Below are 13944 nucleotides of genomic sequence, written 5' to 3' on the forward strand. Positions count from 1 at the left end.
TAGATTAGTATTAGTGGAATCTTTTGTGAGATTTTCTACCCAAGATGTGTTTGTTGTTCAATGTTCAAAACAATGTCATTATTTAGTAAAATAGGACTGTTTGGGGTAGTACATTTTTAAAAGTGAAATGTTTTCAACGTGTTTTAATGTTCCTTATTTTTAAAGACAATAAAACAATGTGATAGCGATTTTACATTACAAAGGAAAAAAAAAACATCATCCCCTCACTCTTTGTTTGCAACTAACAATGAACAGGACTTTGGAAAACCAAATTTTTTCCAAATTAATATAATTAACAATTGGAATATTCCAGCGATCGATAATATAAATTCTTTTCTATATTCGATGCGTAAATTATTTGTATGTACACAGATTTTTTATATGTCTTATTCAGTCTTTACATTCGTATTATTTATATTGACTTCATTGGTCTAGTGGCTAGATATATGGCGGCAGATCTCAAGGTCTTAGGTTCCAACCCCAGGTCAATCCAAATAAAAGGTATTGGATTGTTCTACCAAAATTGTCAGTAACAACCTGGAGTCTAAAAGTTGGCGTGTATACTCCCGTGCCTCGGAAAGCACGTAAAATCTTTGGTCCTGAGCCTGAACTCATTCCGGTCGTGTTGGATTTAAATTCTTGAACAAGTAACATATCTAATATATTTAATATAAGTAAAGAATAAAAACAATTTCAAACTCGAAATGTAATAAGATTTGATGTTTTTTGCATGCTCGTTTCTTACACAAATAGTTAAGCGTTGCATTTTTCTCCTTGCATTTACGTCCCGGAATATTATAATTTAAAGGTCTTCGTGAAGAGAGAGAATTGGATTCTTCTCGGAATTTGCGCTTGCGTGACCGTTTTCCATTAACCAGGTCTGAGGTAATACGCTAGCCATTCTATTCTATAATATATAAAAAAGTCGACATGCGATGGGGAATACGGTAATTCTGATAATACGTCACAATACATACGGATCCCGTAAGGAATCGGGACATATGCTTATGTTTACTGAAATGGTAAATTTAAGGGTAAAAATTGTTGAATTGGTATTTTTCTTTACTTTTTCTACATTCAACTGGTGAATTTACTTCTATGTAATCTTTATGCGCACAAGAAAATTTGCAATTCGACGCTGTCTATTTCAACTCTTACGACACCAAAATACTTCTTCAATAATCCGTACTGCCATTTCTCATTCAGAATATTGCTGTATGTTTTGTTACTATTTGTTATAAATTTTGAATACTTCACTTAAGGTAATGTTTAATATTCGGTTTAAAATTTTTTGAAGCACCAGAAGGTTAATGCTTAACAAAAAAAGCATAATTTTTAAAGCTCTTACATTTTTGCGTTGTTCGGCAAAATATGCATGTTCCCAATTTGAATTTTACTCGGAAGTGCTTCAAAGCGTTTTTTGGTAGTATTTCATTCAATAGTACTGTAAATACGCGTCGGAACATTATTCGTATGAACTAAAAATGCGTTGTTAACACTTTTACGAATAACATACAGACTTTCGAATTAAACTACTTTTCTACAGACATTTCATCGTCAAATAAATACTACATGCATTCTAGGTGACGCCGTTTATTAAAAAACATTTACAACATGATGTCTAAGTATAAACCCAGAAATTTCCCAAAGCGCACATAATGACTCTGTTGCCAAATTAAAAAAAAAAAATAATGAACAAGATTTAGATATATGTCATTGATAGCCGCCCCCAGTTCAATCAAAAAATATATATTTTTTTTGTGCTTATTACTAATGGTATATCTTATTAGTTTTATTAATTATTATTCGTTATATAACAGTTAAAAAATGTTTTATAATTCTTATTTTAAATCATTGATTATGTTTAATTTATATTTTTAATACATATAGTGCATGGTGAGACTACCAAAATAAATAGTAGAACATTTACCAAGATAATTGTGAAATGTATTTTTTTTTTATTTTGATGTGATATTGTATCTACTGTTGGTTGTCCTATTGAAAATAAAAAAAACATCACACACATCTTAGAAATGAAACAATCGCCTTCTGGTTATTTCTTTTCAAATTGAATATTTTATGAAATTTATTATATATATTAAATATTAAGATCTAAGCGTATAGACGGCGGGAAGCGTTTTTTTAAACTTATAAGATTAAGTGATCGTATTAATTTTGACAGCCTCGTTAGTTTACTAAGTAGGTATTCTTCAAGGGTTCAAAGATATATAGATATCGTATGGGTTCTAAAGTGGTGCATGAATTGCCGACGGATCCTTGATATGCAAATAGAGAGTGCACATGTGTACTATAATAAGTGCACTTGGCTTGTTTTATAAAAAAAAAGCTATGGCCGTAAACGATTCGATTTTTAAATACGATAATTAAACTGTACATGTGAAAATGGTACGATTGTTGTTGTACGATTATACGAATTACCGTACAATTATACGAATGTTAATATATTTTGTACGATATTTATTCCATGAATTTAAATTAGATTGTGGTCGAACATTAAAGCCATGTCGCTAACACAACCATTTTACAGGAAGCGGTCAGGCGACGGAGGTCGATGTACGCATATCAGCGCCGAGCTGGGTCGCACGTGGTGGTTCGGCAACCCTTCGCTGTCTCCATCAAGTGCCACCGCAGCTGCTTTATAAGGTGGAATTTCTGAGGTCCGGTGCGAAGCTACTCCAGTATGTCAGGGAGAGGAAACCACCGTACACGAATTATACATTCCCTGGTGGGAAACTGAACGTTAGTATTATTTAATTTCTTTTGTATTTTGTTAACGTATATGTGTATATATATATATATATATATATATATATGTTAACTATTATGTTGGTAATTATTTTTATATTATTATTATTTTGTATGTCATATAAGCAGGCGGATTGGCAAATGGGCCACTTGGTAAATCACCACTGACCATAGTTACGTACTTTAAGAAATAATTATCACTTCTCAAGTCACCAATGAGATGTTATGTTTCTGGTACTTTTAGCAGAACTGACTTACTCACCCTTCAAAGCGAACCTCAAAAATACTAAATCTTGCTGTTTCGTGGTAGAATAAATGATGATAATATCAAGACGAAAACAGTTATAATGATTAAATAATTATAAGTCATTTTATAATTATTGGGTACCCTAAAATTACGCTCAAAAATTTTGACCGATTTTCATGGGTACGTCACTCCGAGGTCCCGGGTTCGATTCCCGGTCGAGTCGATGTAGAAAAAGTTCATTAATTTTCTATGTTGCCTTGGGTCTGGGCTTATGTGGTACCGTCGTTACTTCTGATTTTCCCTAACACAAGTGCTTTAGCTACTTACATTGGGATCAGAGTAATGTATGTGATGTTGTCCAATATTTATTATTTTATTAGTTATAAAATATTCTCGAGTAAGATTCAAATATTCTCCTTAACAGGAGACTTTGGCCTAGCAGTGGGATATCAACTAACTTTTACATTACTATATTTAAATATAAAAAATAAAATTTGTAGCTGTAGATATATATTTATCAATGAAAGATAAAAAGCAAAACAAGAAAATATCAAAAGAACAATACTTGGTGGTAGGGCTTTGTGCAAGCCCGTCTGGGTAGGTACCACCCACTTATCAGATATTCTACCGCCAAATAACAGTACACTGTACTGTGGTGTTCCGGTTAGAAGGGTGAGTAAGCCAGTGTAATCACAGGCACAAGGGACATAATCTTAGTTCCCAAGGTTGTTGGCGCATAGGTGATGTAAGGAATGGTTAATATTTCTTACAGCGCCTTTGTCTATGGGCGATGGTGACCACTTACCATCAGGTGGCCCATATACTCGTCTGCCAACCAATGCAATAAAAAAAAAAGAAAATAATATGAAATATTTCAGCATAAAATTGGCAAAATTTTCAAAGTACCTTTGACCTTCCCGTGGATCGTCTGAACTAGATCTACCTACATTTTACATATCATCGTTAAAAGCTTTTACCGGAAAATACGCTTATTATATAAGCCAGAGGTTTACTTTTAATTAATGCCTTTTACTACAAATGCGACGTAACCACAACACAATGATCACACCGCCAGCCGTATATTTCAAAATGTTTATTTGAAATATGTAAACTTTAGGAACGTATTTAACATTGTTTGGTTGCATTTAAATGTCAGGAGTTTTCAATGAGATAATATATATATCTATATTTTAATGTTTGTTTTATAATAAATAATACATTTTTAATGTTCAAAGTCTCGTGAATCGGATTGAGGAGGATCGTCAGGCATATATCAATATCAAATGTAGTCTTATGAGGAAGATACATTTTGTTAAATGCATCCATTAATATAATAAAAGCTGTATTTTCCCAGTAACTTGAACAAGTGAATTTCAACAAAATATTTAAAGCTTGAACGCAGGAAATACCGCAAAAAAAAGTCATTGTAAAACCTTCCATGTGTGTATTCTCTTACTCATATCGGAAAAGCGTGATGACACATCTTCCCCAATTTTCCCTTAATAGGAAAAGAGCCTCTAGTCCAAGAGTGGGACATTAATTGATTGTTACTTTTAACTATTATCTTTAAAAATGGTAGGAAAACCCCATTATTATTGTAAAGGAATTAGACTTCAAGACTTGCATTAAAGGAATTCTGGCCGGCTTATGAGCAAACGATCGATATCAATAGATGAATCAATGAAAATCAAAATATTCTTTATATAAGTTAGCCGTAGCCGTCTGGAATCGTAATATTTCAGAATTCAATTGAATGTGACTCGTTCGGAATGTTTGATGAATGATTCTGCTGAGGAGATACGACGAGAATCTGACTGGCTATTCTTTTTCTGAAATAAAATACTTACATTGTTTAATATGTACTGTACGAACAACAAATACGAGTTCCATGATGTTTTATCATATTTAAATTCAATATATTGTATTGTACTGAGAATGTTAAGAATAACGATTTTAATATATTATATTTTCATAGAATTTGTAAACATCATATCCAAGTACAGAAACGAAACGAAACAATTATAGGGTATACGAGTATTTTTTATTCTACTATTTAGGTAAGTAACTTAAGTAAGTAAGTAACAGACTTTAAATATCCCACTGCTGGGCTAAAGCCTCCTCTCACTTTAAAGAGAAGGTTTGGAGCCTTTTTCACCGCGCTGCTCTAATGTGGGTTGGTGGATATCCACCACTTACTTATATAATTTGAAATAATTACTACCACGTTAACTTCCAGGCAACTAAGTATACTAAGAGTTATACTAAGAACAGTATTCGTAAAACTTTCATTTATCAATATCGCTAAATTGTTTTTGTTTTCTGTAATAATAACTATTTAGTCATAATATTGGATTATTATGATTGTTCCATCAAATGAGAGATCGACGCACTTCAGTTTTTTTAAGAAATTACATTCGTTTTAAACATTCGTGACGTATGGTATTCAATTTATATTTATTACTTTGGTTTTAATCGCAATCTTATTTTTTATTATTTTGCTTGACATTTTAAGAGACATGTTGCCACATACAGAAACACCTGTCGCAGCCATTAGCTGACTGGGAGCACCGTATACTCTCTGACATCGACTGCACGAGTTTTCTTCGTCTACCTCCATTACAATTTAATTCTCTTTATTTCAACTACAATGCTACGAAAACAATACATTAACACAATTAGATTGCACGAACGTCTTAAAAAGTACTTTTATTTTAGGTAATTTGTATAGTACTGGGTTTTGTGTTCTCAAAAAACTTTATCCGGTTTCTGATTCAAAAGGTTAATGAACCAATGTAACTATAGGCGTAAGGGATAAACTTCTTAGTTCCTAGATTGGTGACGCTTTGGAGGTGTAAGGAATGGTTAATATTTTTACAATAGCGATGTTTTTAGGTAGCGCTGACCACTTACAATTAAATTACCCATTTGCTAGTCGACCTGCCTATTATGATTAAAAAAAATAAGTACCTTTACTGCCAATTCGTCCGTAGTACTTTAGAGAATACTCTACATTTAATTTAATACGAAAATAATATTCAAAATATAAAATTTATTAATTTCAATTCTTAGCTCTACGTTTGAAGGCTTTTAGTAAGTAGCTTAAACTAAACTGTGCCAGGTGGTCAAAATTGAACGGATCGAACTTGAGATATTCACCTCGGTAAGGGGTTCGTATAATGTTGAGTTAAAGCCTTAGGTTTTATTGGATATGTTTGGTTTGAAAAGTAAATCTATACATTTTAATGATAAAACTACTTCCATAATCAACTTTTGATTGAAGTAAATTGTTTTTAATCTTCGAAAGTTTGGAAAAAGCATCCACTTAAAGGATTAATTGAATAATAATCATGAATACATAAGCCTTAACGACTGCGGTTTCAAACCCGGGCCATTAAAAAATTATTTTCATTTCCTTAATATATGTTAATCATTCACTTGTGGCATCGAAGATAAAAATGCTGAAGATATCTGCATGTGTTGGGTTAAATTTTGTCATATATATAATCGCCGAACATTTTGTGGACTTTTTTTGTTAACATTGACAATTATCTTTTTTTTACATTTTAAGATTTTTTATTTGACATCTATATATACATAAATATATATACATAAATATATACATATAGATGAATGATAAATATCACAAATACTAAGGGATTATTTTACTTCATGTTGATTTATCAAACTGAGAGCTATGACATATACTTGAGCATTTTCAGATGTCTCTGGTGACTGAGAATTCTATTACACTTGATAATCTGGACCCGACCGCCTCCGGGCTCTACTGGTGTGAGGTGTCCCTGGAGACGCCCATATTCACGGCCGCCTCTCCGCCTCACCAGCTTACCGTCGTATGTAAGTAAAATACTATATTTGCTAGCCTTACTTGTAAATTTATTTTTCAGTTTTCAAGTTAAATTCCTAACTTAATATTACAAATGCGGAATAAAGTTTACTCTTTTGTTACGTTTTGTATTCTCATTTTAAGAAGTACAGGAAATGGACTTAGGGTACCCACTGAATTCACACACACTGAATTCAAACTAGTCAAATATGCATGAGTTTTTAATAAACTTATTATAAAAGTGTAAGTTAAAATTACTGTATTTATTGTCTGAAAAATTTAAGAGATATATAAACACATACTTATGGTTTTTATGTAACAACGTATTGCAATATGTGCTCAAACTAGAAAATATACATGTAAATTGATATTATATCAACATATTTAGTTATAATAAATAATTACCTCCTGACCGATGTCGGTCAAAAATTCCCAAGAGAGACCAGCTAATCGTGCAGGATATATTACAGAAAACTTAACCCAAACTTTAACCCATTTTATTCTATCATGACTGTCATAATCCAACATGACAAGTAATTTATATTAATTGGGCAATAAAGTTAATCATCTTGTCAAGTCGACTAAACTCCTGATATTATTGAAAATATCAATGACCTTGTACCTTAAATATTTTTAATGTATCTGAGTGTGGCTGAGACTTAATATTTATATCAGGAAATTAACGATCGATTTGTATCCTACACCTCGAAGTTCAAGTTTATTTCATACCAATTTTTTCATATATATATATATTGAACAATTGACATTTCTGATGTATAATATATTTTATTGTAAAATCCATTCAGTGACCTTGAGTAACAAACATACTTACGTACAAAATTTTTGCACGTATACTTATAATATTAGTATGGATGGAAGCATTAGACTTTCAAAATTCTATCACCGGTTCGGAAAGAAACACCTCAGACCTGATAATAACCGGTGAAAGAAACTCAGCGGGATATTTTTTTGTCCAAAATGTGTATTTACAGTGATAAATTTATTTTTGAAACGGCCTGGAGGCGATCGTTTCAATCCCAAGACTATATCATCTATAAATCCATTAATGTTATAAAAACCTGTAGCGAGTAAACGATTACTGACGGTTTTTTAAGCTTATCGAATGGTAACCATAGATAAATTTGTTACTCTTTGGTATAGACATGGCTAAGTGGATTAGTTATACCAGACTACTTTTTCAATTTAATTAAGTTTCTATTGGAAATTGCACTGACAAGTCTTGGAGATTTATTTATCGGTATTCAATTTCAAGGAATTTTAGCTTGTATCTTTTATGCTAAGTGATAATAATAATAGTATTATTAGTAGCCCATCCCCACCCATCTTGTAATATTTGCTATTGTTTCGGTTTGAAGGGTGACTGAGCCAATGCAACAATAGGCACGTGGGTCATAATATCTTAGCTCCAAGGTTGGTGGCGCATTGGATATGTAAGAAATGGTTGATATTTCTTAAAGTATTAATGTCTGTGGGTGATGGTAGTCTATGCTTCTAATGATGAGGGTGATGATATGTTGTTATATGTATGTATGTATAAATTTAAAAACAGTAATAAAAATTACATAAATGATCATACATTATAACAAATAGTATTTCTTTATAAATTTAGTAGTAGCTGTGGGAGTAATTTGGTTCGTGATGAGAAATCCTTTTGGAATTACATACATAATCTACAACTTTACCCCCTTTACCAAAATGTTGTTTTCATTATCATTATCGTTTTAATGATTTAACTGTTACAGCGTATCAGACAGACACACAAACAGATTTACTTTCGAGTTTATAATATATATAATATAGAATAGATATCTTCAAAATATTAATTAACTCAACAGACTCACAAAAACACCCTCCGATAATAACATTCGGAAAGCCTGATGTGGTAGTTGGCGGGTTGCTACGCGCCAATTGTACGAGCGCACCCGCTGCGCCCGCGCCGCGTCTCACTTGGTATATCGACAATGAAAAGGTAAAAACTATTTATAAACAAAAATAAATCTTTTTTTAAGCATGGTTCCGGTAAGCTAATGAAAATGATGAATTCGATTATTCGCAATGAAAAATCAAATGTTCAGACAAGATATAATATATATAATACAGATATAATAAGTATGTAAAGTACATTTATGAATACGAACCTATGTCGTAGATATTTGATAATTTTAGATCTGCTATTTACATATACATATATCTTATTAAGCGTAACAGAATTGAAACGTTTTTGCATCAGAAATATTCCTCTTGAACGCTGCATTCGGAAACGTTATCCTTAAATTTGACCATTTGACCCTCATCACTCAATATGTATTCAATAATGTCGGTCGAATCGATTTCTGCACGGCGGTCAATCTTAAGGGAGGCTGGTCAACTAGGCGGGATATATTTTAGTGCAGAAGTTGGTGCGCAAACATACATGCATCCACTATTCCCTCATTCTCATAATCAGATGGGTCAGCAAATCCGACGGGACTGGAAAAAGTTCAGGCGCAAGACCAATAGCGTTATAAGGTTCGCGAGTCTACAAACTTTCAAATGCTACTGACAAATTTCGAGTGACTTTTTTATCGGCCCGAACTGGGATTTTAAACGAGAATTTCGGGCTCTTATTTCTATCTTATATATATATATAATTTGAATATAGAATTGACTATCAAAAATCTCGGAAAAAGAAACTAGACTAGTTTCACTATTTCAGTTCCATTTAAGTTATACAAATGTTTAAAATTTGACAAAATTATACTACTCCACAATTCCTTCCCGTTTTATTTAATGTGAATAAATTTTCAGGTGCCCGACGAATCCATTAGATATTTCTCCTACCGTGTGTCAAGTTCAACGAGGACCAAGGGAGGAAGCGGTTACCGTCACCGGAAATACCAACATAGATATATTGCCCCCGAATTCAACTACACTGCCAAGTACTGGGCATTAGTGAGCGAAAGTACAACACAGTCGCCGGCTAACCTGACCAAGCAAAGTAAATGCGCCTTGAAGGATGGAAATGAGGACGTTGCTAAGGTTTGTTATAAAATGAGTTCAAGTTTCTCCAATACATTTAAAAAATATATATAATTTTTATTGATATTGTATAGGTTGGCGAACGAACAAATGGGCTGCTGATATAAGCTGATGATAAGTGGTCACCGTCGCCCATAGACAATGTCATTGTATAAAATATTAACCATTCCTTTTATCGCCGATGCGCAACCAACCTTAGGAACTAAGATATTATGTAGTTACATTGACTCGCTCACCCTTCAAACCGGAACACAACAATACTACGTACTGATTTTTGAATAACTGATGAGTGGATGGTATCTACCCAGACGAGCTTGCACAATGCCCAACCACGAAATATTAAAAATATACATCAGTTACATTATTTTTTGGAACATAAAGTACTTGAGTGTATTTTTGGATACAGAAAGACAAAATTTTTATGTCAATTAATTTAGTTTCATTATCGTCAATCATTATAATAAATTGAATAGTAAAATTAATTGGCCGGAAAATTAGGTGATCGGCCTGACAGGTAATCAATATAGCGTTCATTCGGATATAATTATTTTTATTTGAGCAAGCAAAATATAGTTAGGTAGTTATATTTGATGTACTATTTCTTGACTCTACAAAAACGCTGTTCAAATTTAAAGATATATACGCATATATTGTTAGTTTGATTGCGCTTATCTCAGGTTCTACGAGCTCGATGCAAAAAAAATCCTTTAGTTAGCTCATTTGTAGAGAAGGGTTATAAATAAATAAGATCAAGATGCAATTAGAACAGTAACAATAGTCTTAGGTGAAATTGCGCGGCGCAGCTAGCTTAAAATTTATTTTCGCCAGATTCGAAAAAGACCACGAGATCCATCCCCACCCCCAATATCTCTATGGGTATCGATAGCTGAACTACGGACACCAGCTCACGGAAGACTTCAACTTACATGTACTGCTACAATACCCGACGAAGTTGGCCCGGGGGAACGATATGCAGATATCAAGAAACAAACAGTCACAGGTACCAACTTTCAGGTTTCCCCTGGCTAAAGAATAAGAAAGGTCTCTTGGAAGATGTATCCGAAGGGATGTCACAAAGCCCCAAATTGAACTGGTTAAAGCCAGTCAGAAAATCAACCACTAATTATTAATTGAAATGCTATAATCTATTTTTTTATAACGATATATAAATTTTAACGTAAAGTAATATTTTACTTCAACTTTCATTTCATAGATGCAGACCATCATGCATAACTTACATAAATAAGTATTTATTTTAATAAAATGCTTCAGTAATGTTTGTTATTGATTTAAAGATACAATAAATTTATAACTAAAATAGTGCTAAAATTTTAATAGTTGAAAACTTTCCCCATCCATTTATTCTATTACACGTAAATTCCACTAAAACTTTTAAAACGAAAGTTACGTTTAAAATTTTGATACGAATAGTTGGGTTGAATACCTAAAATTTTATTTCAGTGGCCGTGAATGAGCTCAGTTTGAAGAGACCGCGAACCGACACGTCGTATGCTAATGCGACATCCACGCGTCTTCAAAATTACCACCCATTTCTACTGATTGGTTACGGCTTCCTAATAAATGAGCTTCGACAACCTTTATATTAAAAAAAAAAAAAAAACAAAGTTTGATATCCATAGAATATATAGCTTCATATAGTTAACTCGTGCGATATGTTTTCACACTAATTATATTATAGTTTCAGCTCGGTATAATTGTATTACCGGCTATAAAATAATAAAATACTGAAAAGCGAAATTTAATTTTAAAGCATTTAACAGCGCTATATATTATATGGATTAGGCTACCTGCATTGATCGATATCGCTTAAATTAATATAGATATAGTACATATTTAAACTTATTAGTGATCTCATAATATTTTCGCCCTAATTTAATTATTAACGGTAGTAAAATTATTTTTATAAAATAAAATTATTTTTCTAGTGTAGATATGAAACCTTTTGAAAATCTATTTGTAATATACTTCTAGTTCAACTTGTATGCTTTTTATCTGTGTAATATATTTTTAATCTGTTTTAATATACTATCATGATAAATATAAAAAAGTAATAAATCTTTGTGTTCGTATTTAAGCGTTAATATATTAAAGAATTTAATATTGTTTTTATAATAACGTTATTCAAAGATGTGTGTTTGTAATTTCTCATTAATTAAGAGCTTTCTCTGAGTCAATTAATCTCTCCTTACACAGCTTCTTTAACAGGGTTCGTAACAGTAATCATTTAATTCCTTAAATCGGTAATCAAATACAATATTATAAATTTAATCATTTAAAATATTCAAATATTAATTAAGCCATTAAAATTCAATTCGCTTTCATTTCAGTTAAATATTTAATAATATATTTAAAACGTTTTTTAACGATTATTTTTTAAAATTCAAATTGAATAGGAAGTTATCTCGGCATTTTTATATTAAATTTACTCTTTGACTAAAATAATAAATCTGTACATAGTTCTAAAAAACACTCTCACACTCCTTATACTGAGTTAATTACATTTTGCAAAAGATCATTATATATATTGTCAAGATAGAAAAACCTAATGCGTTTTTTTCCCCAAACTCTACCTACTACACTATCATATAGTTTGGGATTCAGGGTTAAAATAAAATTGTAATCACTGCTTGTTTTAATGATATATATAAATGCATACTTCCTTGTTGGCTCAAATGCTTGTACCGGAAAATTAGTGTTGAAACCAACATTATAAAGCAAAAATGAAGTAAAGTTTGGCTAAGTTAAATGAAGATTTTTATTATTTAATTGTGCCGAAACAACATCCAACGATTGTTTTTTTTTACTATGGTTTTATTAGTAAGCAAAGAAACAATTACTAATACATTTAATATTATAATTGTATATTTATCTCCAGATGCCATATTCGGTGTTGCCTGTTTTTAATATTAAAATTATAAACACTATCTAGACAAATATATCACTAAAATAAGTTCGATACTTAATAAAATATCGTTCCATTCTGTATCCACTAATAAATACCGTTGAATATAAAAAATAAAAAAATATGATGACAAACGTCAAAAATAAATAAGAAATTAACTTCAGCTTTAAATGTTGTCACTACTAAAATAAAAAGAACACGTAGATTTAAAAAATATATTTTAAAAATATATTCATAAATATCCGACAGACATTCAAACAATAGTCTGGTTTGGTCGAGTTCAATATTACTTTCTATTGAAAAATAGTCGATTCATATAGGCTACTGAAGCAATGTCTATTTCAATTTATGAAGACCTAGATATTATTTTGTCTATAGCAGAGAAATGTGTCTAAGATACAAAATATAAAGGGATAATATATATATATATAATACAAAATATAAGGGATTCCTTTAAAAATAATATCATTCTATATCAAGCTAAACTAACTACAATGGCACGTAATTGACACACACTTAAAAAACAATTACTCTACATAATTCTAAAAAAAATCAAAACAAAAAAAAATATCGATTATTTTGAAGTATAACAGTTATTTTCATTCGTTTGCAAGGAATTGGTAACGACGCGCTTCAAGTACAATATCGGGCCTAAGAACAAAATTGTTCTTTGTTAAAATTTGAAGTATTTTCAGGTCGCTTGAGTGTATAACTACAGAAGTGCTTTAGTTACTGTCTCGAGCACCTCTTTTACCGCTATTTTGTGTTTAACAATGAACTAGTTCAAAATGTTATTACTTATTAAAATAAATATAATTTATTTTCTATTCGATCAATGACCAGAGTTCTTAAAAATATTCTGCCAATGCGAGAGGAAAGGAAACGATAAAACTCGGTTAAGTTTTACTTTATCCCATTATAATTTCAAATACACAACGAGTTCTATTTTTAAGAATACCCAATTATATTTGTTTTTTTTTGCAAAAAACATTTTGTCTTGAGTAGAAAATAACAGGGTCTTAATTTGTTATTAGGATTTTTAAATGTTAATTTCGATCAATTTATATCTTTGTGTCAATTAATTATTGTAAAATAATTTATAATAAATTAATTCATTTTTTTTGT

The 13944-nt window shown here is 31.2% G+C and overlaps 1 protein-coding gene across 2 annotated transcripts in view; it reads left to right on the forward strand.

Moving 5' to 3' along the window:
- Positions 1 to 13228, forward strand: part of LOC125066411 — a 61897-nt gene extending 48669 nt beyond the window's left edge. For both annotated transcript variants that reach the window (XM_047674478.1, XM_047674477.1), the window contains exons 3-8: positions 2549 to 2760; positions 6733 to 6868; positions 8714 to 8847; positions 9666 to 9896; positions 10725 to 10896; positions 11358 to 13228. In XM_047674478.1, the coding sequence (XP_047530434.1) occupies positions 2549 to 2760; positions 6733 to 6868; positions 8714 to 8847; positions 9666 to 9896; positions 10725 to 10896; positions 11358 to 11503 (1031 nt within the window). In that variant the 3' untranslated portion in view covers positions 11504 to 13228. The remainder of the gene's footprint in view (positions 1 to 2548; positions 2761 to 6732; positions 6869 to 8713; positions 8848 to 9665; positions 9897 to 10724; positions 10897 to 11357) is intronic.
- Positions 13229 to 13944: the final 716 nt, after the last annotated feature.

This window comes from Vanessa atalanta, chromosome 9 (genome assembly GCF_905147765.1).
Source record: "Vanessa atalanta chromosome 9, ilVanAtal1.2, whole genome shotgun sequence".
Classification (NCBI taxonomy): Eukaryota; Metazoa; Arthropoda; class Insecta; order Lepidoptera; family Nymphalidae; genus Vanessa; species Vanessa atalanta.